We start from the raw sequence: 24,544 nt of genomic DNA, 5'->3' as shown, positions 1-24,544 counted from the left end.
CTTATTTATTTATTTGGTGGTGCTCGGGAACCCAGGGCCTTGTGCATGCAAGGCAAGTGCTCTACCATCTGAGCTACATCCCCAGCCCCCACAAATTCTTAACTATTCTTGTTATACTCAACAAACATTTTTGTGTTACTATTACATAATAAGCTATGATGATGAAGGAAAAACAATCCAGCAGACAATAGTTAAAGAATCTACAAAAAATGAGTAACTGAAGGAGCACAGCTCTTAAGCAGATAGGAAAAGAAGATGTGAAATTAACCATATATAAAAATCATCTACATCTTTTTTTTTTAAGAGAGAGTGATTGTGTGTGTGTGTGTGTGTGAGAGAGAGAGAGAGAGAGAGAGAGAGAGAATTTTTAATATTTATTTTTTAGTTATTGGCGGATACAACATCTTTGTATGTGGTGCTGAAGATCGAAACCGGGCCACATGCATGCCAGGCGAGTGCACTACCGCTGGAGCCACATCCCCAGCCTTCATTTACATTTTAATGACAAGGGGCAAAAATAAGTATAACTGGAATGTATATAAGTATGTATCAATGATAGATAGTAAGTCAAAGTAGCTTATACATTGTTAACCTCAATTTTCTGAGAGTAGAAACTCAAAAGAGTGAAAGCCGGTAGAACTATACAGGTATTCAATAATTAGGAAAACTTACTTCACAAGGCAGTATTATTCCATTTAAATGCCTTGTATTGGAATATGCTAACATTTTCATTCTAAAATTTTCTTAATTTTAGTTGATAAGTTACAGTCAATTACGTAATAAGTACTATTTATTCTTAATAAGTGTTACACCATTAAATATATTATCTTAGTTAACACTTTTCTTAGTGAGGTAGGAACTATCATTTTTTTTTCATAAGCAAACTAAGAATCAGAAGACCTGGCCCAAGTCTTCATGGCTAAAAAAAGTAATCAGGGTTCAAATTCAAGAAATCTAACTGTAAAACCTATTTCATAGCCACCATATTATACGCAATTAATGTAAAAACAATGTAAGTATTACTTATCTTTTTTAAGATGAGCAAATTTTGGCTGGGAGTTTATTCTATTTTAAGTTGTAGGACACAATACCTTTATTTTATTTATTTATGTGGTGCTGAGGATCGAACCCAATGCCCCCAGCATGCAAGGCAAGCACACTACCACTGAGCCACAATGCCAGCCCCTTGGTTAGGAGTTTAACTCAAAACATAGAACACTTACCTACATGCTTGAGGCCCAGGGTTCAATCCCCAGCACCAACCCTACCCCAGGTATATAAGCACTAGCACTCTCAAACACAAACTAGCATTCTGCTTGTGCACACACAAGATGAGTCAATTCATTACAATAATAAAATCAAAATTAAAATAAAGCAGTTGGGGAGAGTGCCACAGTGCAAGCCTATAATCCCAGCAGCTTGGGTGGCTGAGGCAGGAGGATTCCAAGTTCAAAGCCAGTCTCAGCAATTTATCGAGATCCTTCTTAAAATAAAAAATAGAAAAATGGGCTGGGGAGGTGGCTCAGTGGTTAAGTGCTGCTGGGTTCAATCCCTAATATCCCAAAATAAATAAGATAAAGCAAAGAAGTAACTGCTAGGAGTATAGGTCAATGGTAAAGTGCCTATGTCAGGTCCTGGGTTGGATGCCCAGCAGTACCAAAAAAAAAAAAAAAGAGAGAGAGAGAGAGAGAAAAAGAAGAGACAAACAAATAAACAAATATAAATAATCAGTTTAAAAGTTTGTAAAAGAGGGGTTGGGGTTCTAGCTTAGTGGTAGAGCGTTTGCCTTGCATGCATGAAGCACTGGGTTCGATCCTCAGTACTACATAAAAACAAATAAATAAACTAAAGGTATTGTGTCCATCTAAGAATTATTTTTTTAAAAAGTCTGTAAAACAAACAAAAACTGAAATCACAGTTCATATTCATCCATTAAGCTTATTGGGAGGTTAATTTTCAAGGAAAGAGATTATAATTATATTAACTATATAAACTTTAAAAGGTGGTAAATACATCAATTCTGTCTGACCTTTTATATTTGAATAAACTTATCCTTCTGGAAAAGGGCTGTATCAACTTCATGGTATCCTATTTTGGTTGTTAGGCCCTATTTTCCTCTTCTCACAGAACAAAAAACTAGAAAGGGCATTCTTTTTAATTTACTTTGCTAAGATATCATCCACACATCTTAAAATCCACTCACTTATAGTATATAATGTTTGTTTTTTATGTTCACAGAATTGTGCAACCATCACAGCAATCAATTTTAGAGAATTCATCACACAAGAAAGAAACTCTATAACCATTGTCCTCTTTCTCCCAGCCCCAATCACTTAATCTACTTTGTGTCTCTATATATTTGCCTATTAGAAAGAGCACTCTTTAATCTTCAGCTTGCTATAGTCATATAGCTCTGAAAAACTAAAAATTGGTGGTTAGTATTAGACCTAGTTTTTTTTTTTTTTTTTTTTTTTTTAATTTTTTTAATGTTTATTTTTTAGTTCTCGGCGGACACAACATCTTTGTTGGTATGTGGTGCTGAGGATCGAACCTGGGCCGCACGCATGCCAGGCGAGCGCGCTACCGCTTGAGCCATATCCCCAGCCCCTAGACCTAGTTTTAAATCAGACTTGGGGTCAGTGCGGGTAACTCAGCAGTAGAGTGCATGCTTAGCATGCTAAAGGTTCAGTACCACATTTACAACATGTTCTTCTTCAGCATCTCTGTAGACTCATCATTTCCTAACATATTTTATCAATATAAAAAAGTTCAACTCCAAAGCCAGCTTCATATAAGTGAGTATATAATCATATATACTCATAATCATTCTCATTTAAAATCAAAGCTGAGGATATAGCTCAGTTGGTAGAGTGTTTGCCTAGCATGCACAAGGCTCTGGGTTCAATCCCCAGCACCACCAAAAACAAAACAAAACCCACAGACATTATGTTTTCATTAAAAAAAAAAAAAAAAAAAAAACCCATAAAATCAGTAATAAAGTACCATGGTTCTGAAGGTTACCAACAAATGCAACAAGGTATGTGAAAGAAGAATCAAATGAAACACCACTACAAAGAGCAAGAGAATTATTACAGTGCCTAGGTATAAAATTACTATCTAGAAATCAATAGCCTGATAGGGATTAAGATGGTGGGATGATAATACAACTAACTTCACTGCCTTCCAAAACCCCTCAAACAGTAAAGATCCTACCCACAAGGAAATAAAGAACAAGAAACCAAAGCAATGAAACCTTACAACCTAAAGAGAAAAGGAATAACTGGTTAATTAAGCTGGTCTGACACAAACTTTTAAATATATGATGGAAAAAAGCTGAGATCATCCTGATTTATACTACAGTTATCAAAGGTCAGATGGGCTAAGATTGTGGCTTAGTGGTAGAACACTTGCCTAGCATGTGTGAGACACTGGGTTCGATTCTCAGCACCACATATAAATTTTTAAAAATCTTAAAAAAAAAAAGTCTTAGAAATTTGTTGTATCAGATTTCCCTGGAAAAGTGTGAGTAAAAGGCTAAAATAAAAAAGCTGGGAGATAGTCCTAGACACTTCCCTCTCATTATGTTGAGAGTGACAACCCTTTTCCCTCTTAGCAAAAGTTCTCAAATTCAATTCTTTAGTGAGAATAGAATGTAAGATATTCAAGGTGCACCAAATACAACAAATGCATATGAAATACTCCCTCTCCCATATGATTCTCAGAGAACTCACATCCAGACTTCTATATTCTAGGAAGTAGGCTCTTCTCTGGAAGACTTCTTTCTCAGACTCTTCCCTGTGGATTTAAGAACAGTAAAAAGCAAAGATCTAAATATGACCTATGTAGTTCCCTATCAAATGGCAAAAATTTTATCCTACACCAAAGCTCTAAATTTAAAGTCCTGCCCTCATGCCTGCAGTCTGGCTGGGCACAATTCAGGAGCCACTTGTGAAGCACGAACCAACTTTATTTTTAGCATGCATGAGGCACCACCCAGCTCTCCAGGAATTCCAGGAGAGCCCAACCGCCACCTTGGCACTCAGCACTCAACCAGAACTCTTAGGTCATTTTAAAATTTTCCCTGCTCTTGAGGCAGATTGGCTGGGTCACGTGGGCGGAGCCAAAAGAGTCCCCCAATGAGCAGCTCCATGGTCTGAAAGGGCGCAAAAACAGCCCAATGAGCTGTCACTGCAGAGGAGTCAATCAGCTGAGCAGGTGAAGCCCGCACCCTCTATCTTGCCTCCTCTGAGTGGTTTGCTCCTTGCTCCGCCACCTGTGGACCAGGCCTGCTGTAGCCTCAGCCTCCGGGAGGAGGCGTGGTGGGCAGCATGGATCCCTGGGTCGCTGGCACCTGGCACCCAGACCAGGGCTAGATGACCGCTGCTGGGGCTGCTGAGGGAGGTGGAGATGGGGTGGGCTACCGCCAGGGAAGGAGGGGACATGGAGGAGAAGGGGGTGGGGGTGGGGTGGGGTGGGGGGTGTGTGTGTGGCGGCCTCAACACCCTCAACACCCTCACCTCTCACTCTTCCAATTGGCTTTGTAGTCCACAAAAAATTTTTTTTCTTGGTATTGGGGATTGAACCCAGGAGCACTTAACCACGGAGCGCCCCCCCACACTTTTTTTAAATTAAAAAAAATTTTGTAAGTTGTAGATGAATACAACATCTTTCTTTAAATTTATTTTCAATGTGGTGCCAAGGAACAAACCCAGTGCCTCATGCATGCTAGGCAAGCATTCTACCATTGAGCCACAACCCCAGCAGCCCCCAGTCCCACCACTACTTTTGAGACCGGTCTTGCTAAGTTGCTTAGTGCCTAACTGAATTGCTGAGGATGGCTTTGAACTTGTGATCCTCCTGCCTCAGTTTCTCAAATTGCTGGGATTACACAAATGAACCACCATGTCTGGGTTGTAGTTCACATTTTTTTTAAGTTATAGGTAGACACAATATCTTTATTTTATTATTATGTGGTAACTAAGGATCAATCCCAGCGCCCCATACACACTGGGTAAGCACTCTACCTCTGAGCCACAACCCCAGCCCCAACAATTCTTAATCATAAGTAGGCTAGCCAAGAATTAGAAGTATTTGGCCTGGGGCTCGGTGGTAGAGAATGTTTGCCTTGCATGTGAGGCACTGGGTTCAATCCTGAGCATCACATATAAATAAATGAAGAAAATAAAGGTCCATCAACATCTAAAAATATATTTAAAAAAATAAGTATTTCAGCCATAAAGAAGAATGAAATTGTGGCAACTGCCAATAAAGACTATCATGGGGGCCTGGGGATGTGGCTCAAGCGGTGGCCCGCTCGCCTGCCGTGCGTGCGGCCCGGGTTCGATCCTCAGCACCACATACAAACAAAGATGTTGTGTCCACCGAAAACTAAGAAATAAATATTGAAAAATTATCTCTCTCTCTCTCTCCTCTCTCTTAAAAAAAAATACTCCAGGTATATATGTCAAAATACATTCTATCGTCATGTATTACTAAAAAGAACTACAACAAAAAATAAACACAGAAATGAAACAAAGAATTAAAAGTATTGGGGAAAGCCTCTAATGTGAAATAAGGAGGAAAAACAAACATGACAGTGCAGAAAAAAGAAAATGAAAAACCACATAACTATCATTAGTACTCTAGATGGATAAGGGATGAGCAAACATCATTAAAAATTTTACATTTCTAATTTTTTAAAATGCCAGGAATTAAACACTTAGTAACAGAATAAATTCAATAAAAGGATTGAAAGATATAACTGAGGAAATCTCAGGAAAAAAAGAAGACACAAATTCTATATACTTACAAGGTTAGGCAGTAGCTCGGGGTCCAGCACATGCTTAGCGCCTACCCATGTGCATGCACACATATAGAATCGTAGGCTGGGCTTGGTGGCACATGCTTGTAATCCCAACTACTCAGGCTAAGGCAGGAAGGTTCAAGGATAGCCTGGGCAACTAAGCAAGATCCTGCCTCAAAATTTAAAAAAATAAAGAGGGCTGGGGATGTAGGTAGGTGATAGCATGCTTGCCTAGGGTTAGGGTTAGGGTTCAATTACCAGAAGGAAAAAATAAAAAGCTATCATTAATTACCATTAACTAAATACATGTGTGTTTATGTATGTGTCCCATAATTTATGACCAGAGAATTTTACAATCTTCATAACAATCTTGGAAGATACTTACTTTATTCATTTGTAAAATGTACATAATAAAGACTCACAGAATAACTGACTTGCCAAAGTAAGAGAGCAGAGATTTGAACCTTACTCTGGCTGGCACAAAAAGCAAATCCTCTGCACAACAGCATGGCATAAATACCTGATGACTTCTGAGAAAAATAGCCTAAGTGCTAATAACTGAGTCAGTGACATATTACCTGGCCAATCTTTTTCTTTTTAGTTCTCATTAATTTCCTTTTCCTACAAGATCCATCATAGCTCTAGAACCACACCCCACATCTCATCATCTCACCAAACTTCTATGGAATCTCCAATGTTACCACTCTAAGAATCCTGTGAAAATTATCCACTTGAAGTAATTTCTGTTCCTAAAAGCTAGACACAAAACTCTATATCCTGACATTGTGTCCTTAAAGAGGTGTGGTTTAGAAGTACTGTGTAAGAAGTTAAACGTAGGGCTGTGAATATAGGTCAGCTATAAGCACGAGTAAGGAAGGCCTTCGCCTCAATTTTCATGAAAGGAAAAAAAAAAAAAACAGAAAGAAAAAAGAAAGAAGAATAAAACAACTGCAATAAGTTTAAATTTGCAGCCAGGCCCAGGAGTTGGGAGACTGAGAAAGGAGGCCAAGTTCAAGGACAACCTCAACAATTTAGTAAGGCCCAAACCAACCCACTGAGAGGGCCTTATCCAACTCAATGAGATACTGTCTCAAAATATAAAAAAAGACAAAAAGGGCGGGAGATGTAACTCAGTGGTAAAGCACCCTTGGGTTAAGACTCCAGTAACAAAACAAAACAATTTTAGTTTGCAGGGAGCAACTCCAGCAAAGAGAAGGCTGTAATACTACTATGAAAGCATGGAGAATAAGTGAATCACAAAGTTCTTTGTGCTGAACAATAGAAAAATAATCAGTGTTGAAAGGATAAAATGCAGCAGACCTAAGACACAACAGAATCCCACATGATAAAAATAGGAGTTTTTTTTTTTTTTTAAATCATCATTGGTGTTAAAATCATTAACTGAATAGATGATGGAGAATGGAGCATCTGCATTGTATCACAAGGAACACATAGTACTTTCTGGTAACAAAGAAAAAGCCCATTAACCATAATGAAGGGACAAGGCAATCACTGCTAATTCAGTAGTAAATGCTACAACTAGATTATGAATTTCCTGATGTGATGCAGCTGGAGTACTGTCAAGGTATATAAATCATCTGGATGTGGTGGCACAGGTCTGTAATCCCAGCAGCTTGGGAGGCCAAGGCAGGAGGGTTGCAAGTTCAAAGTCAGCCTCAGCAACCTAGCAAGGCCCTAGGCAACTCAGGGAGAGCCTGTCACTAAACGGAAAAAAAAAAAAAAAAATACAAAAAAGGGCTCAGTGGTTAAGCACCCATGGGTTCAATCCCAGGTACCAAGAAAACAAAACAAAAAACAAACAACAAATATACATAGATATAGATATAAACCAATCTTCCTCAAATATAATACAAGCAATAGTTTTTTCTTTTAATGTTTTATTTTTAATTATTTAAAAATCCAGAAAGAAAAAAAATCTATCCACTGGAAAGGAAGACAAAAATGTAAAATGCATTCTAAAATATGGAACAAACAGTCCTATTTTGGAATCCCCTGAGAGAGTAGCAGTTGTGTAAATGCCAGCAGTCACTCCAGTGCTTTCCCGGAGATTATCCTTGCTTGGCTCTGGGGACAGAGGCCACTCAAAATAATTACTCTTTGCCTTCAAGATAACAGAGAGGTAATCTCACAGGAAGAACCACCTACTATTTCACTAAATATATTAAACAAGAAAATGGGATAAAATGACTCACAATAGAGATAATTTCTGTATTAATTTCTGCCAAAGCTTCACCAAATTGCCCTGAAGGTGATTCCGGGTCCTAGAGTAGAGGAGATAAAAAATGATTTACAACCAAACTGTGGGGTGCCACCAACTCCTCAACACAAGAGGACGTAAAGGGATAGGTCATGAAGTTACTGCGCGGTTCTGCCAGCCCTGCACGTTGTTGAAAAACTCAAAGAAAACCAAAACCACAGCATAGAGACAAAGCTAAACCTGTTTCTTCAAATTACAGAATTCGGGGTGGGGTTGGGTGAGCTGAGCTAAGGGCACCAGGTCAGCTCCTAGGAAGAGAGGGGGCAGGGCAAACGTTGATTCAGCGCCAGCAAGGAATTCGTATTCCCTCCAAAATTTGCCCACCCAACTTCATCCCTGACACTCGAGAACCAATACGCAGAGGGAAGCTCACGTCACCGTTGAGCAGCATTTGCGGCAAGTAGTGGCCCTGGACCCGAGGTTTGTCTGCGGGCAGTTGGCGACTGGCTCCAGGTCCGCCATTAGGAACTCGCCCAAGAAGCCTCGCAGCGCCGGGCAAGATAAGAGCTAAGAAGGGGAACCAGTGGGACAAAAGCAACAATCCTAGTCCCGAAAAACCTGGGGGACGTAAGGCTCCAACGACAGGTTAGGAGGGCAGACTCGAGAGCAGCAAAGCCGGCCGGGGTTCCCCCGCAGAAAATAAAGAAAAATACCCCGAGACCTCCCAGCCCACCCCTGGCTACCGCCTCACTCGGCTCGCTCGGCCGCCACCGCACTCACGCAGCCCTCGGGCCGCACCTGAGGTGCCTGTGACAGGAGCGCCGCCCCAAAGAGCCGCTGAGGCCCCGACGCGGTAGCGGCTACAGAGGCCGCACCAAAGGGTATGAAGCCCGAAACGGTGGGACGCTCAGGAGACTGCCCTCACCCTTCTCCGCCTCCTCCTTAGGAGGGTGCGTCGCTTCTAGCCACCCCCACTCTCCACGGTCCTCAAAGCGGGGATAAGCCTCGCGGGTTCTGGCTACGGCTCCGCGGAATGAAATCTCCCCTCCCCTGACCCACCCCCTTCGGCAACACGTACTTACAGATTCCAGTCGCGGCTTTAGCGCTGGTAATAAGAAGGCGGAGGCGCAATGCGAACGAACCCCCATATGCTCCGCCCTCCGCATGCTCATTGGCTGCGGTCGGAGACGAGCCTGGGTGCCTCGGGCACGCTCATTGGTTACACTGGCCTTCCTTCATGACACCCCTCGTGGGGAGGTCCGAACGACTGTCCCTCAGTTGCGGGCCACACCTCCTGCTCTGCCGTTCCATTCCCCCACCAAAGGTCTTCCGCGGCTCCCGTCGCATCCCTTCTCCTAGCCGCTCCCGCCTCACCCCGCCCCGCCCCCACCCACCTGGTCCGGCTGGGTTCTGGAGCCCGGGAATTCGCTGCCTGGCTCCGTCGCTGGGCCGCTGACTCTCAGAGCCGGGACAGCCGGGAGCAATTGAAGCGGGGTCACTTGTCCTCGCGCCCGGGCTCTAGGCCGTCGCCTCGGCTCGAGGAGAGATGCGGCCTCGATGCCCCAACGTTCTCTGTCCAGTCCCTGGAAGGCTCCAGCGAGGGAGGACGCCCGGGAATACTAGAGCGAGGAAGAGGGGGAGGTCGGGAACGCAGCTTAAGTAGGTACCTGAGCAACGAGGAGGCCCCTCCTCCCTCGTCTCGCCCCGGTGGGGAACAGTCCCCTCACTTCCCGTCCTGATTGCAGCAAGAGGAGACGACGTCCTCCATTTTGTTGGAACTGCTGGGGGAACCCGGGGCCCATTCAGAACCGAACCCCCCATGGGACTGGGAAACTTGTCCACGAGCAGCCCCGACTGGACTCTGGTTCGGCGGAGGGAACGGCTACCACTTTCGTAGTACGAGTCCGCGTGGCCATGATGGGCCATCATGACCAGGGGGAGACCCGGACGCCGCCGCCCACTTCCATCAGCCAAGATGGAGAGAGCTGTGGGCTCCCCCGAGCGGCGCTTCTTCCCGCCAGAAGGACCAACCTGTCCAGGGGCGTCTCAGTGTCGCTGGCGCGGAAACCTGGGCGTTGGCCCTCCCACAACTCCACCATTGCCTAGTCCTCAAGGATTGATGGAGGCCGCACTCAAACGCCTGCTCCATCGTTTCTCCGCCCACTGAGAACCCTGCGGAGAGACCCGGGCCACCTCCAGGGGGGTCCAATTGCTCCTCGTCTACGCCTTACGCCATGTTGTGGCTTTCCAAGACTCCATGTAAAGATGAAAATGATGACTCTTGCCCTGGCGGTTCTTGGTGGGACTACGACTGACGGTGTTAGGTTGGAATGAATTTGGTGAAATACCAAGTTGCTGTGTAATGTCTGGAAATAGAATTAAAAAAAAAAGAAACATGGTTTCCCCTCTTATTATCCCCTCCAAGGTATGATAAAGACTCAGGTTTATTCAATGACAGTCATACACCAACCACTTAATACATGCTTGTTCATGGATTATTAGCAAGAGTGCAGGTTAAGCCTTCGTATGTTGCTTGATGCTGTATTTCTTGGAGGTTCTCGGGAGAATGTCAGCATTTTTTTTAAGTCTTCAATTAATGGTTGGAAAAATGTACTAAATATGTGTATTAAAGGAAAGGGCAAAATTTTAATGATTGTTAAGCATTTGTAGGTACAAAGCCAGATATACAATGAATTTACAGAGAAAAACTCCATAAAGTCTGCCAGAGATTTTAAATCTTAGGCTTAGTAGCCACAAGTCATGTATTTTCTGAAGTCCTATTTTTGTTGAAGTTCTCTATTCAAAGATTAAAAGTTGATAAAATTTGTTTTCCCTGAAAATGACAAGTTTAGAAATGGCAACTGTCACCTCAGTATGCTGTGCTTTCAGGAAGTTGCCTTAGTTTTTCTAGTGCTATAACAGAATATTACAGTTTCAGATAGTGAATTATAAACTATAGAAGTTCATTTAGCTAATGGTTCTGTAGGCTGTGAAGTCCAAGATCATGGTGCTCCATCTGGTGAAGGTTTTATGACTATCACAGCTGCTTAAGAAAGGACAGGAACAAAAGCACACACCTGCTGGGCATGGTGGCCCACATCTGTAATACCAGTGACTGGGAGGCTGAGGCAAGAGGATTGCAAGTTCAAGGCCAGCCTGGGTAACTTAGTGAGACTCTTTCTCAAAATAAAAATAATTGGGGGGAATGGGGTTGTGGCTCAGTTGTCCAGTGCTTCCTGGCATGTGTGAAGCACTGGGTTTGATTTTCAACACCACATAAAAGTAAATAAAATAAAGCTATTATGTCCATCTATGACTAAAAGTATTTTTTTAAAAAGAGTTGGGGATGTAGCTCAGTGGTAGAGTTCCATCCCCAGTACCACAAAAATAAATAAATAAATTTAATATCATAAAACTATTTTCCACTCTGGTACCTGAACTGACCTGAGCAAACTAAAGAGACATTATGAACCGTGGAATGAGATGGACATCATTATCCTAAGTACATGTATGAAGACACAATTGGCGTGACTCTACTTTGTGTACAACCAGAAATAGGAAAAATTGTGCTCTATATGTGTAATATGAATTGTAATGTATTCTGCTGTCATACATAACAAATTAAAATTTTTTTAAAAAAGGATGTATGTGAACTACATTTTGCTTTCCAGAGAAGACTGGCATTTACATTCTATTTGTGTTAATTATCATGCTGTCGCAGTCTCTTATGTTCTCTCAGCCTCACTTCCTATTTCATAATATAGAATAATAAAGGATGTTGGAAAGTCGAAATTGGAAAACATTTGTGTCTGTGTTAAATAGCAACAAGAACACATGCAATTTGTTATAAATCTCTTGATAATCTCAAGCTAATGTGAAGGCAGAGTAACGCTGTGACCAATAGCACACAATCTTTGGAGCCAGGTGGTCTGCCTTTGAATCTTTATTACCATCTAGGGAGTTTCCCAAATTAATTTCTATGAAAAATACAATGTATATTAAATGATAAGCAGTAAAACATGGTATTTGAAGTTAACAAGATTATTATTATTATTTGGCAAATCACATATTGCTTTATTCACTGTTTCTCTGAATTACAAAGTGTCAGCCCTAGGCTAAGACCCCTAGAGGGCACAGAGGTAACTGACAGCCCCAGTCCTCCAGGGTAGAGAGGAAGCAATAGAAAGAGGTGATGCTCTGTTGCTTCTCCCAAGGTAAGCCCCTACATCCTTGAATTAGGTCCAAAGTGTGTGGAAGCAGGTTGTCATGCTAAGGAATGGACTCAGGCAAAAGTGTTCTTCCCACTTGGTGGCCCCCTGAGTGTGATTGCTGATTAGGGAGCCAGATGTAAGATGATAACCTGTTTTATAGGACTCCTTTTTCCTGGTAGTGGCAGTGAAGTGTCTTGGTTTTGCCCCAATCTGCTGTATAACCTTCCCTTCTATGGGCCTCTGTCTCCAGTTCTGTAACCCCATGGGGCTGGACTAAATGATCTCTCTGAGCCTTCCAAATTTAATAGTTCAAGACTTCTAACAAATTTATTATTAAAACTCAATAATATGGTGCTGGGGTTGTGGTTCAGTGGTAGAGCACTTGCCTAGCATGTGTGAGGCACTGGGTTCGATCCTTGGCACCACATAAAAAATAAATAAAGGTACTGTGTCCATCAATAACTAAATTAAAAAAAAACTCAATAATAACTGCAATAATTGTTTAGAACCTAGAACAACTAAAGTTATTTGGCCGTGGGGACAAGTATTTTACCACTGACATTGTTTAAAATTGTTCCAACATAATGATAATAAAAAGCTCACAAACTCTTAGTATATTTTATCAGTCTTGGGCTGGGGATGTGGCTCAAGCAGTAGCGCGCTGGCCTGGCATGCGTGCGGCCCAGGTTCGATCCTCAGCACCACATACCAACAAAGATGTTGTGTCCGCCGAGAACTAAAAATAAATATTAAAAATTCTCTCTCTCTCTCTCCTCTCTCACTCTCTCTTTAAAAAATAAATAAATAAATAAATAATATTTTATCAGTCTTTAAATTCCCTGCAAACAATGCACCTCCTAATTAACAGCTTCCACATCATTTGTTCTTGGCATTATATATTTATATACATATGTGCACATCTATGTATATAAACATAAACAGATTTTTTAAATTAAATTTTTTAAAATACACGACAGTAGTGGAAAGCATTATAATTCTTATTACACATATAGGGCACAATTTTTCATATCTCTGTATATAAAGTATATTCATACCAATTTATGCCTTTATACATGTACTTTGGTTTTTTTGCATTACAATTCTTAATACACATATATATCACAATTTTTCATATCTCTGTATATAAAATATGTTGACACCCAATTCAAGTCTTCATACATGTACTTTGTATATTGATGTCCATCACATTCCACCATCCTTGCTAATCCCCTGCCCCCTCCCTTTCCCTCTCATCCCTCTTCCCTATCTAGAATTCATCTCTTCCTCCTTCCCTACCACACTATGAGTCAGCCTCCTAATATCAGAGAAAACATTCGGCATTTGTTTTTTTGGGATTGGCTGACTTCACTTAGTATTATCTTCTCCAATGCTATCCATTTACCTGAAAATGCCATGATTTTACCTGCAAATGCCATGATTTTCATAGATTTAAATATGGTAATGTGTACATATAAAATAAAGGACTGTGAGAGGCACATTACAATCAAACAAGGAAGAAGATTAAACTCTCATCACATACATGTACCTAACACATGCTGCTTATGGTGAGTTGATGGGTACCCCCCTCAAAAACATCACCCAGAACCTGTGAAAGAGATCTTTTTTGGGAAAAAAATGTCCTTGCAGATATAATTGTCTTGAGATGAGGCCATCTTGTATTAGGGTGGACCTTAAGACCAATCAATGGTAAGTGTCCTTATAAGAGAACACACAAAGGAGAAGGCCATGTGAAGACAAAAGCAGAGTAGACTTTGATGCTGCCACAAGTCAAGGGATGTCTGAAGCCATCAGAAGTTGAAAGAGGCAAGAAATAATTCTTACCTAGAGCCTGTGGAAGGAGCATGGCTCTGTTGGTAACTTGATTTCAGACTTCTGGCTTCCAGAACTATGAGAGAATAAACAGAAGCCATCAAGTTTGTTGTAGTTTTTATTAGCAACTCTAGGAAACTCACACACCATTATGGTAGAACTATACAGGAAAAGAAAAAAATAGAATAAAAACACTAGGTAAATCAACCAACAGTTTTTTTTTTTTGTTGTTGTTGTTGTTGTTTTGTTTTGTTTTTGTTTTTTTTAACCAGGAATTAAACCCAGGAGTTCTCAATCTCTGAGCCACATCCTCAGCCCTTTTAATTTTTTATTTTGAGACAGGGTCTCATCAAATTGCTTATGTCCTTGCTAAATTGCTAAGGCCTGGTTTGAATCTTCAGTCTTCCTGCCTCAACCTCCTGAGTTGCTGGGATTACAGGCATAAACCACAATACCCAGTTCAACAAACAGTTTTATTTGAAAGTTTTTGTTTGTTTGTTTTTGTTTTTGTGCTAGGGATTAAATTAAACCTATGGCCTTGTGCATGCAAGGCAAGCACTCTACCAAGTGAGCTATATCCCCAGACCTATTTGAAAGTTTTAATATACTCTCCTCATAAACTGATAGACTAAGCAGATTAAAAACCAAGATGAGGCAAAAATCTGAATAATTGAGTTTTTAATATATGTAGATAATTATACAATTAACAAATAGAAAAATATATACACTTATAGTATCCATATTATTAGCTGAGGATGGTTATTTGGTTACTCTAAAACACAGTTCATTAAAAATAACAAGATAGATTTAGTTTTAACAGTAATGGGGATTGAACCCACTACCTCACATATGCTAGGTGAGCACTTTACCACTGAGCTACATCTCTGGCCCTTTATATTTTATTTTTGAGTCTATATTGCTTGCTTAGTCCTTGAACTTGGTATCCTCCTGCCTCAGCCACCTGAGCACCTTGAATTACAGGCATATAAATTCTTAATTTTTTCTTGTCAATTTTTAGAGTAAGAAATTGTTGCCTCAGTTATTTCAATGGTGACTGTTTTGGGTTTCTGTGGTAGTGTTCCCCAAAGGCACACTTTGATTGGAGGCTTGGTTCACAGGGCAACTCTATTGGGAATGGCAGAACCTTTGGAAGGTGGATCCTAATGGAAGATCCTTAGGTCACTGTGTAGAAGGTAGTTTTGGTGAGAGGGTTGTTATAAAAGGAGAAGCCTGGCCCTTGCCTGCTCTTTTCTCTCTGCTCTTGTTTGGGATGTGACTGCTTATTCCTTCATGTGCCTCCACCATTATGTGCCACTACCCAACAACCTCACCAGAGGTAAGAACAATGTCTACCCTCAGTCTTAGACTTTGAATTTCCAAAACCAGGAGCTAAATAAACCTTCTTTTCACTGGGCGTGTTGGCACATACCTGTAATTCAAGCAACTTGGAGGCTGAGGCAAGAGGACAGAAAATTTAAGGCCATCCTCAGCAATTTAGCCAGGCCCTCAGCAACTTAGCAAAATCCTGTCTCAAAAAATAAAAAGGGCTAGAATGTAACTCAGTGGTAAAGGGCCTCTGGGTTTAATCCCCAGTAACAAAAAAAAAAAAAAAAACCTGTCTATTTATCTATATATAATATATATTAAATAGGAACTGGATTCAAAAAGAACTTAGATATACAATGATCAGATTCATTGTGGAGCTCTTATAGAGCCAACAAAGCAAAAAAAAAAAAAAAAAAAAAAGCATGGGGAAATTTGAATACAAGTAGGATATTCATAATATGAAGGCGTTTTTAGAAAATTTGTTATGTATGAGACTAACATAATACATAAGAAAAAGTTATTAATTTTTAGAAATACATTCTGATATATTTCTATTTCAGATACTGAAATCTGAGGTTTATTTTAAAATTCGTCAGAGATAAAAGGAGAGACATAAAATATGGATGCAGCAAGACTAGAAAAATTGTTACCAATTTAGAATCTGGGTAGTAAGTATAGAGATTCATTACACTAATCTCTGTGCTTTTGTGATTAAAACTTTCATGATATAATATTGAAATATTACAATAAAAATTTATATATATAAGGCTGGGGTTGTGACCCAGTGCTTGCCTTGCATGCAGAAGGCACTGGGTTCGATCCTCAACACCACATAAAATAAATAAATAAAGGTATTGTGTTCATTTATAACTTAAACAAAACGAAACAAAACAAAACAAAAAAACTATTAAAACAAGAAACATTGAAATGCTTTTAAAATTTTATATATATATATATATATTAGTGCTGGAAATCAAACATAAGGCCTCATGCATATTAATTACATACTCTACCACAGAGCTATATATCCAGGCCAAAATTTAAAAATTTTAAAGATGGTTAAGACAGATGGAGCATTTAAAGATATATCTATTTAGTCAGGCAGGTGGAACATATCTGTAATCCCAGCAACTCAGGAAGCTGAGGCACAAGATGGTCGGTTCAAACCAGCCTGGGCAACTTAGTGAAAGGGCTGGAAGTGTAGCTCAGTGATAAAGCACCCTGCATTCAATTTTCAGTACTGAAAAAGAAAAGAAAGATACATATATTAAGAGTTCCATAAGGTGAAATGAAACCCCTCTCTTTCACCGTGCACAAAATTCAACTCAAAGTGGATAAAAGACTTAGGCACTAGAACAGAGATTCTGCCCCTAATAAAAGAAAAAGTAGGACCAAATTTTCACCATGTTGGCTTACATACTGACTTACTTAACAAGACTCCTAAAGCACAAGAAGTAAAATCAAGAACAATAAATTCAAACTAAAAAGCTTCTTCACAGCAAAGAAAACAACCAATAATATGAAGAAAGCTTACAGAATAGGAGCAAATCTTTACATATGCACCCCAGATGGAGCATTAATCACCAAGATATATAAAGAACTCAAAAAATTTAACACTGGGCTGGGATTGTGGCTCAGCGGTAGAGCGCTCGCCTAGCACGGGCGAAACCCGGATTCGATCCTCAGCACCACATAAAAATAAAGGCATTGTGTTGTGTGCATCGATACCTAAAAAATAAATATAAAAAAATAAGTAAATTTAACACTAAAAAAACAAATAACCCAATCAATAAATGGGCTAAGGAGCTGAACAGACACTTCACAGAGGAAGAAATACAATCGATCAACATATATATGAAAAAATGTTCAACATCGCTAGCAATTAGAGAAATGCAAATCAAAACCTCTCTAAGATTTCATCTCACTCCAGTCATAATGGCAATTGCCAAGAATACAAGCAAATATAAGTGTTGGCGAGGATGTTCGGGAAAAGGTGCATTTATGCACTGCTGGTGGGAATGCAAATGGGTGCAACCCCTCTGGAAAACAGTATGGAGATCACTCAGAAAACTTTGACTGGAATCATCATTTGTCCCAATTATCCCACTCCTCAGTTTATACTCAGAGGACTTAAAATCAGTATACTACAGTGACACAGCCACATCAATGTTTATAGTAGCTCAACTCAAAGTAGCTAAACTATGAAACCAAACTAGGTGCCTTTCAACAGATGAATGAATAAAGAAAAAGAAAGAAGAATGAAATTATGGCATTTGCCAGTAAATGGATGGAGCTGAAGAATATCATGCTAAAATATCATGCTAGAATATCATGGCAAAATAAGCCAATTCCAAAAACAAAGGCCAAATGTTTTCTCTGATACATGAATGCTAATTCACAATGGGAAGTAGGGAAGAATAGAGGTATTTCGGATTAGGCAGATAGTACTTTGGATCAGGAAAGATAGTAGAATGAATTGGACATTATTACCCTGTATGCATATATGACTACATGACCATTGTGATTCTACATCATGTACAACCAGAAGAATCAGAAATTGTACTCCATTTACGTATACTACGTCAAAATGCATTTTACTGTCATGTATAATTAATTAAAACAAATTTAAAAAAAAAGAGTTCCAGAAGGAAAAATTAGAATTAGAGTGAGGCAAAATGAAAAGGTTATACTTGAAACTTTTCCCCAAGTTTAAAAAAATGAAATGCATCAGGCTGGGATTGTGGCTCAGCGGTAGAGCGCTCGCCTAGCATGGGCAGGATCCAGGTTCGATCCTCAGCACCACATAAAAATAAAGGAATTGTGTTGTGTCCATCTACACCTAAAAAAAAAAAAAAAAAAAAGAAAAGAAAAAAGAAATGCATCAACAGAATAAAAAAAATCACACTTAGTTCTGAACAGAGTAATTAAAACCAAATTATCTTAGACAATCATGGTAAAATGGCAGAATATCTAAGACAAATTATTTTTTTTCAGTGCTGGGGATCAAGTGCAGATCTTCAAACATTCTAGACAAGGGCTCTCATCCCTAGCCTGAGAAAAAATTTTAAGGAGCAAAATTTTTAAAGAAAAAATTTAAGTGTTTATACAAAAAGTTAAATTAGATATAAACTATCAGATATGATACATATCTGGATACAATTCAGTAGAGTGTTTAATGTGCAAAAAGAAAATACTGGTCAATTTTGAATTTTATTCACAGTTAAACGATGCTTTCAAGAAAGGAAGCAGATGAACACTTTTTATGACAAATAGAACTGAGGGGTTTACCTTGAAAAGACCCTCTCTGAAAGAAATGAGATTCATTTGTTCCTCAGTATCTATGATTCCAAGACCCTCCTTCAGTATTAAAATCCACAGATGCTCAAGTCCCTTATATAAAGTTGCATAGTATTTGCATTTTTCATATCTCTCATATACTTTAAATCTTCTCTAGATGATTTATAATACTTGATACAATGTAAATACTGTGTACATAGTCATTATACTGTGTTATTTAGCAAATAATGACACAACAAATGTCTGTACAAGTTTAGTACAGATGCCATCTTTTTAGAAATTTTTTGTTTGTTTTAGTTGTAGATGGACACAATACTTTCATTTTATTTATTTATTTTTATATGGTGTTGAGGATTGAACCCAGTGCCTCACACGTCCTGAGCAAGCACTGAGTCACAACCCCAGCCCCCAGGTGCCATTTATTTCCTGAATATTTTCCACCTGGGTTGGCTGAATCCAGGGATGTGGAGCTAAGGGATATGGAGGGCAGACTGTATTTCAATATCTAGGAATTTTTAATAAGAACAAAGAGTAAGAATTCAGGAAGCAATGGTAAACACAAACATTAGTATATATGTTGGATCATCTAAATAATCATGTTGTCTATATAAAGAAAGTATAATAAGAATAATTTAATTTGAGGAAAGTTAAAATGAAGATAACCTCTATCAAAATAAAGGATCCTGGTAATGACATGGGCAGATTAGTATTAATTGATGCTAAAATCACTAGTTAAAAAGTTGATAGAAAATTTTATAAAGGATGGTTCAGGCTGATACCACTTGTGTTGGTATCAATTTATTGCCTCTTGGTTTCAAATTCCCCCTTTTTGCCAACCGTATGAAAGTGATCTGGGTACTTTATGTATTTCCCTTTCTGCCATGCAATGTTAATTTTTTTTTTTTTTTTTTTTTTTTTGTCAAAAGGAGGGAAGGGAAGAAAGAGAGAGAGAAAACACTGCAGGAAGCAACGTATTGTTTCCTGGTGTATTTACTTGTTTACCAGCACCCCTGAAGTGCTTGTAGCTTGTACAGGACCAAGCTTCAGCAGCTGCAGCTGAGAGGGTTGGCCAGCAGCATCAGGCAGCCAGCAGCTTCCCTGGGAACCCATCTTTTCAAAGAGTTTTGTATTGGAATGCCTCTGGTGAGACACCTCCCCATTAACTTCCCCAGGCACTAAAGAGTAGATTTTCAACAAGTTCCTGATGCTGGATTTTCAGAAGTCCCACTAGTACAACACAGGGTTTCTTTTAAGTCCTGTGAGCGGATTTCTGGAAAGTTTTACTGTTGTAGCACCACAATTATTTCTCTGCCAGTCCATGCCCCGTACAACAAAATTTGACTCTTCTCCCTGTCAGTGAGTTACCTTCCTTGGATACTCTACCTCAGTCCTCATAAAGAGTGTCCACTCTTGGCTGAGTGCAGTGGTGTATGCCTATAATCCCAGAAACTCAGGAGGCTGAGGCAGGAGGATCTGAAGTTCAAAGCCAGCCTCAGCAACTTAATGAGACCCTGTCTCAATAAAACATAAAAAAGGGTTGGAAACATGGCTCAGTGGTTAAGTGCTCCTGGGTTTAATCTCTGGTACAAAAAAAAAAAAAGAGTATCCACTCTTAATATCTCTTATTCCTATGCAGATGATCCCCAACTTAAGATGTTTTGATTTCCTGGTTTTCAACTTTACAATGGTGTAAAATTTATATACATCCCATAGAAATTATATTTTGAATTTTTTTAATAAAAAAATTGTATTTACTTAGAAGCATTCAGAATGTCAACAAAACAGCTGCAACTTTTTTTTTGTAATTAAAGAGTGGTATTCAGTTAATAGAAAAACAATTATTTCGTATAAGCTGCATCAGAGACAATTGAAGATGAAAAACTACCGTCCCCATGTGCACCAACAAGAACCTGCTTTAAATCTCCATGCCAATTTACAACCCCCATACTGTACCAGGAAAGGTTAGTGGCTATTGAAAATACCACCAGGACAGGGATATCTAAAGACACATTCGATAGTGTGTTAACCATACAAAAAAAGACACTGGAAAGTTTCAAAACAAATCTTACACAGCCTTACATTTCAATTTTTTTCTTTAAAAGGAGTAAACTGTGTACAGGGGGGTTAAATGCTTATAGACAAGAAAAAAACAACTGTGCTAGAACCAACTTATTCATCATCATCTTCTTCATATTCATCTTCATCTTCCTCCTCCTCCTCATCCTCTTCATCTTCTTCCTCTTCCTTCTTTTTCTTGCTTTTTTCAACCTTGACAACTCCCTTTTTTTGCTGCATCAGGTTTTCCTTTAGCTCCATAGGCAGCAATATCCTTTTTGTATTTTCCCTTCAGCTTAGCAGCTTTCTTTTCATAAGGCTGCTTACCATCTGCAGCAGTGTCATTCCACATCTCTCCTTGGCAACATCACCAATGGGTAAGCCAGGATGTTCTCCCTTGATTTGGGGGCGCAACTCAGAACAGAACAAGAAGAAGGTCAATGGGGGCCTCTTGGGTGCATTAGGATCCTTGAACTTCTTTTTTGTTTCCCCTTTAGGAGGGATGTAGATTTTCATTTCTCTTTCATAATAGGCCTTGTCTGCCTTTGCCAGGTCTTCAAATTTTCCTTTCTCTTTAATAGACATGGTCTTCCACCTCTCTGAGCACTTCTTAGAAAACGCTGAGAAGTTGACTGATGCATCTGGGTGTTTCTTCTTGTGCTCCTCCCTGCAAGTTTGCACAAAGAATGCATATGATGACATTTTGCCTCTTGGCTTCTTAGGATCTCCTTTGCCCATGTTTAGTTATTTTTCCTCAGCAAGGCACAGAGGCACAGAGTCGCCCAGTGCCCAGTGGCCCCCATCCGGCTCTCACTTGCCCTGGCGCTGTCTCCATGGAGCTCACTGTACTGCAATGGCTGTGAGAGATATATTTTGAATTTTGATCTTTTCCCAGGTGCTATAATTTGGATCTTGAATGTCCCCCAAAGGTCTTTGTATTGAAGACTTGGTCCCCAGCCTGTGCAGTTTTGGGGAGATGGTGAAACATTTATGAGATGGGGCTTACTGGGAAGAAGCTAGGTCACTGGGAGTGTGCCCTTGAAAGGCCTTTTAGGACTCCAGTCTCTCCTCTTTCTGTCTTTGCTTCTTGGCCACTACAAAGTAAACAGACCTCCTCTGCCATGTGCTTTTGCCAAGATGTACTGTGTCACCACAAGCCCCAAACAACAGGACCAACAGTCCATGGACTGCAACTTCTGAAACTGAGCCAAATTAACCTTTTCTCCTTTAAGTTTATTTATCTTGGGTATTTTGACACAGTGGTGGCGACTAGCAATATGTAGCATGATCCTCTCATGATGCTGGGCAATAACAGGATCTGCAGCTCCCAGTCAGCCCTGTGATCCGAAGGTGAAACAACTAACACTGTATATAGTATGCCATGTGGCAAAGCTAGGATGTTTGGGAGGTCAGGTGTATCCAATGCATTTTCCTCTTACAGTGGATTTTTTGGGGAGATAATCTCATTTCAGAAGCATCTAAAATTTTTAGAACTGTCTGTGCACTTCTTACTTGCCAGTCTCTTACTAGCCAGTGTCTTATTACTCCAATCAACTGTTGCAAGGAGTAAGTCAAATTGAAACTCTCCATAAGAATTGTCTTCATTCTGACACCTATTGCAAATGTGGAGTTCCCTTAAATCCCCTTGGGTTCAGTAATCTGCTGAAGAAGGCACAGAACTCACTACAAGCAGTTATACCCATGGTTTATTACAGGGAGAGGATACAGGTAATCAATGGAACAGATTCATGATGCAGAGCTTGGGAAGGATTTAAATGCAGTGGCTGCTGGTATCCTTTCCCTGTAGAGACCTGGGTGGCACTACTTATCCTAGTTACAGTGTATGGCAGTATGTCCCAAGTGTTGCCAACTAGAAAAACTCATCAAACTTTTGATGTTCAGAGCTGCTATTGATAATCAATTACATACTGCTATTTCTGAATGTGGAGCTAACACCTTTAATCTATATTTTCCCAGAGGTTTGAACTGGTATGGTATGGTATAAGCCCCATAACAAATTTTATTTTTAGACTTTTCAGTGGCCAAAGCCTCAGGCAAGCAAAGATTCAGTGTTTAGTAGATTTAGAAATCTCTTTCCAAGCCAGGCACTACCACACCTGCCTGTAATCCCAGCAACTAAAGAGGCTGAGGCAGGAGGATTACAAATTCTAGGCCAACCTCAGCAATTTAGTGAGACAGTCTCAAAATAAAAAATAAAAAGAGCTGGGAATATAGCTCTTTAGCTGGGACTATATACTCCACAGTGGTAGAGTATCCCTGAATTCAATCCTAGTACTGAGGGAAACAAATAAAGGAGAGATCATTTTCCAGAACATACCAGACCTCTCTGGGTAAGTTTAATTCTTTACTATCACTTGTAATAGTTTATTTAATAATAATTTGTTAGCTGAAATATTTATATAAAGAGAAATTTTATGTACAAATAGTGTCAGTAATTTGTTTTTTTCTGAGATATAATTTCTTTTCTTTTGGTTCTAGGGATTGAACCCAGGGGCACTAAACCACCGAGCCACATCCCCAGCCCCTTTAAAATTTTTGCTTAGAGCCTCATTAAGTTGCTGAGTGCTGGATTTGAACTCAGATCTTCCTGCCTCAGCCTCCTTAGCTGCTGGGATTACAAGTGTGCACCACAGTGCCCAGTTAGAGATACAGTTTCTACAGAGGGAGGATTGCAAATTTTAGGCCAGCTTCAATAATTTAGATCCTATCTTGAAAGAAAAAATTAAAAGGGCTGGGAATGTGGCTCAGTAGTATAACTCCCCTGGGCTCAATCCCCAATACTGAAAAACAAAACAAAAACCTTGATTGTTTCTCTTTATTTATCAGATTTGATGATAATGAATTGTTTTACAACTAGCTTTCAAAGGGATTATTTTGTTAGGATAAATACAACTCAGTAGTTAGATAAATTTTAATGTACTCTAGTCATTGTCCTATCAGTTGTCAGAATGTCTTATCTTAAGTTTGCTCCTCAATCCTTTTTTTAATATTTATATTTTAGTTGTAGTTGAACACAATACTTTATTTATTGATTGATTTATTCTTATGTGGTGCTGAGGATGGAACCCAGGACCTTGCATGTGCAAGATGAGTGCTCTACAGCTGAGCCACAACCCCAGCCCCTCCTCAATCCTTTTGATATGATTTGAGTCATCTTTCATATTTCATATTTATTGCCCCTTCCTTCCTTTTTTCTTTCCTTCCTTCCTTTCTCCTCTTCTCCTCCTCCTCCTTCTCCTCCTTTTTCTTAAGTTGGAGATAGTAGCTAGGAACCATAATCAAAGCACTAGGAGAGCTAGAAATAATATCTTATTAATATATGTTAGTAATAACACATATTACATATGTTAGTAATATAAATGTGAGTTCATGGTGAATCACATGATGACTTTTAAAGTCATTGATCCTACACTGTATTTCCAAATGTGCCAGTTTTTAAAGATTCAAACAATTCTTATTTGCTTTATATTACACATAGATGCAACTATCTCATCATAACAATAGAATAATACCATGGCACCAAAACAGGCTGGTAGACCAATGGTACAGAATAGAGGACACAGAGACCATTCAACAAAATTACAACTACCTTATATTAGACAAAGAATGCTATGGAAAAAGGATAGCATCTTCAACAAATGGTGCTTGGAGAACTGGAAATCCATATGCAACAAAATGAAATGGAATCCCTTTCTCTCACCATGCACAAAAGTTAACTCAAAATGGATCAAGGAACTGTATTCTAATAGAAGAAAAAGTTGGTCCTAATCTCCATCACGTGGG

General features: G+C 39.6%; 1 protein-coding gene, 1 non-coding gene and 1 pseudogene across 25 annotated transcripts in view; 1 reads left to right on the top strand and 2 right to left on the bottom strand.

Annotated features, from left to right (window-relative positions):
• The window catches only part of Zmym5 (zinc finger MYM-type containing 5), a 36,120-nt gene extending 25,801 nt beyond the window's left edge, over positions 1–10,319 (bottom strand). For 2 of the 24 annotated variants that reach the window (XM_078015717.1, XM_078015712.1), the window contains exons 1-2: positions 8,017–8,940; positions 3,732–3,795 (exon numbers count right to left, since the gene is read on the bottom strand). Coding sequence is in view for 13 of the 24 variants with exons in the window: in XM_078015712.1 (XP_077871838.1) it covers positions 3,732–3,733 (2 nt within the window). In the remaining 11 variants the exon portion in view is untranslated. The other 22 variants (XM_078015716.1, XM_013364418.4, XM_040281346.2 and 19 more) reach the window with 21 other exon arrangements.
• On the top strand, positions 2,850–2,920 carry Trnaa-agc (transfer RNA alanine (anticodon AGC)). The gene has a single exon. It is a non-coding gene; the product is annotated as a tRNA-Ala (tRNA).
• Positions 10,320–20,854: 10,535 nt separating the features above from the next.
• LOC101958720 (high mobility group protein B1 pseudogene) lies at positions 20,855–21,504 on the bottom strand (annotated as a pseudogene).
• Positions 21,505–24,544: the final 3,040 nt, after the last annotated feature.

The sequence above is a fragment of the Ictidomys tridecemlineatus genome, chromosome 6 (genome assembly GCF_052094955.1).
Source record: "Ictidomys tridecemlineatus isolate mIctTri1 chromosome 6, mIctTri1.hap1, whole genome shotgun sequence".
Lineage (NCBI taxonomy): Eukaryota > Metazoa > Chordata > Mammalia > Rodentia > Sciuridae > Ictidomys > Ictidomys tridecemlineatus.
The sequence above is the reverse complement of the archived record's forward strand: the minus strand, read 5'-3'. Positions and strand labels throughout refer to the sequence as shown.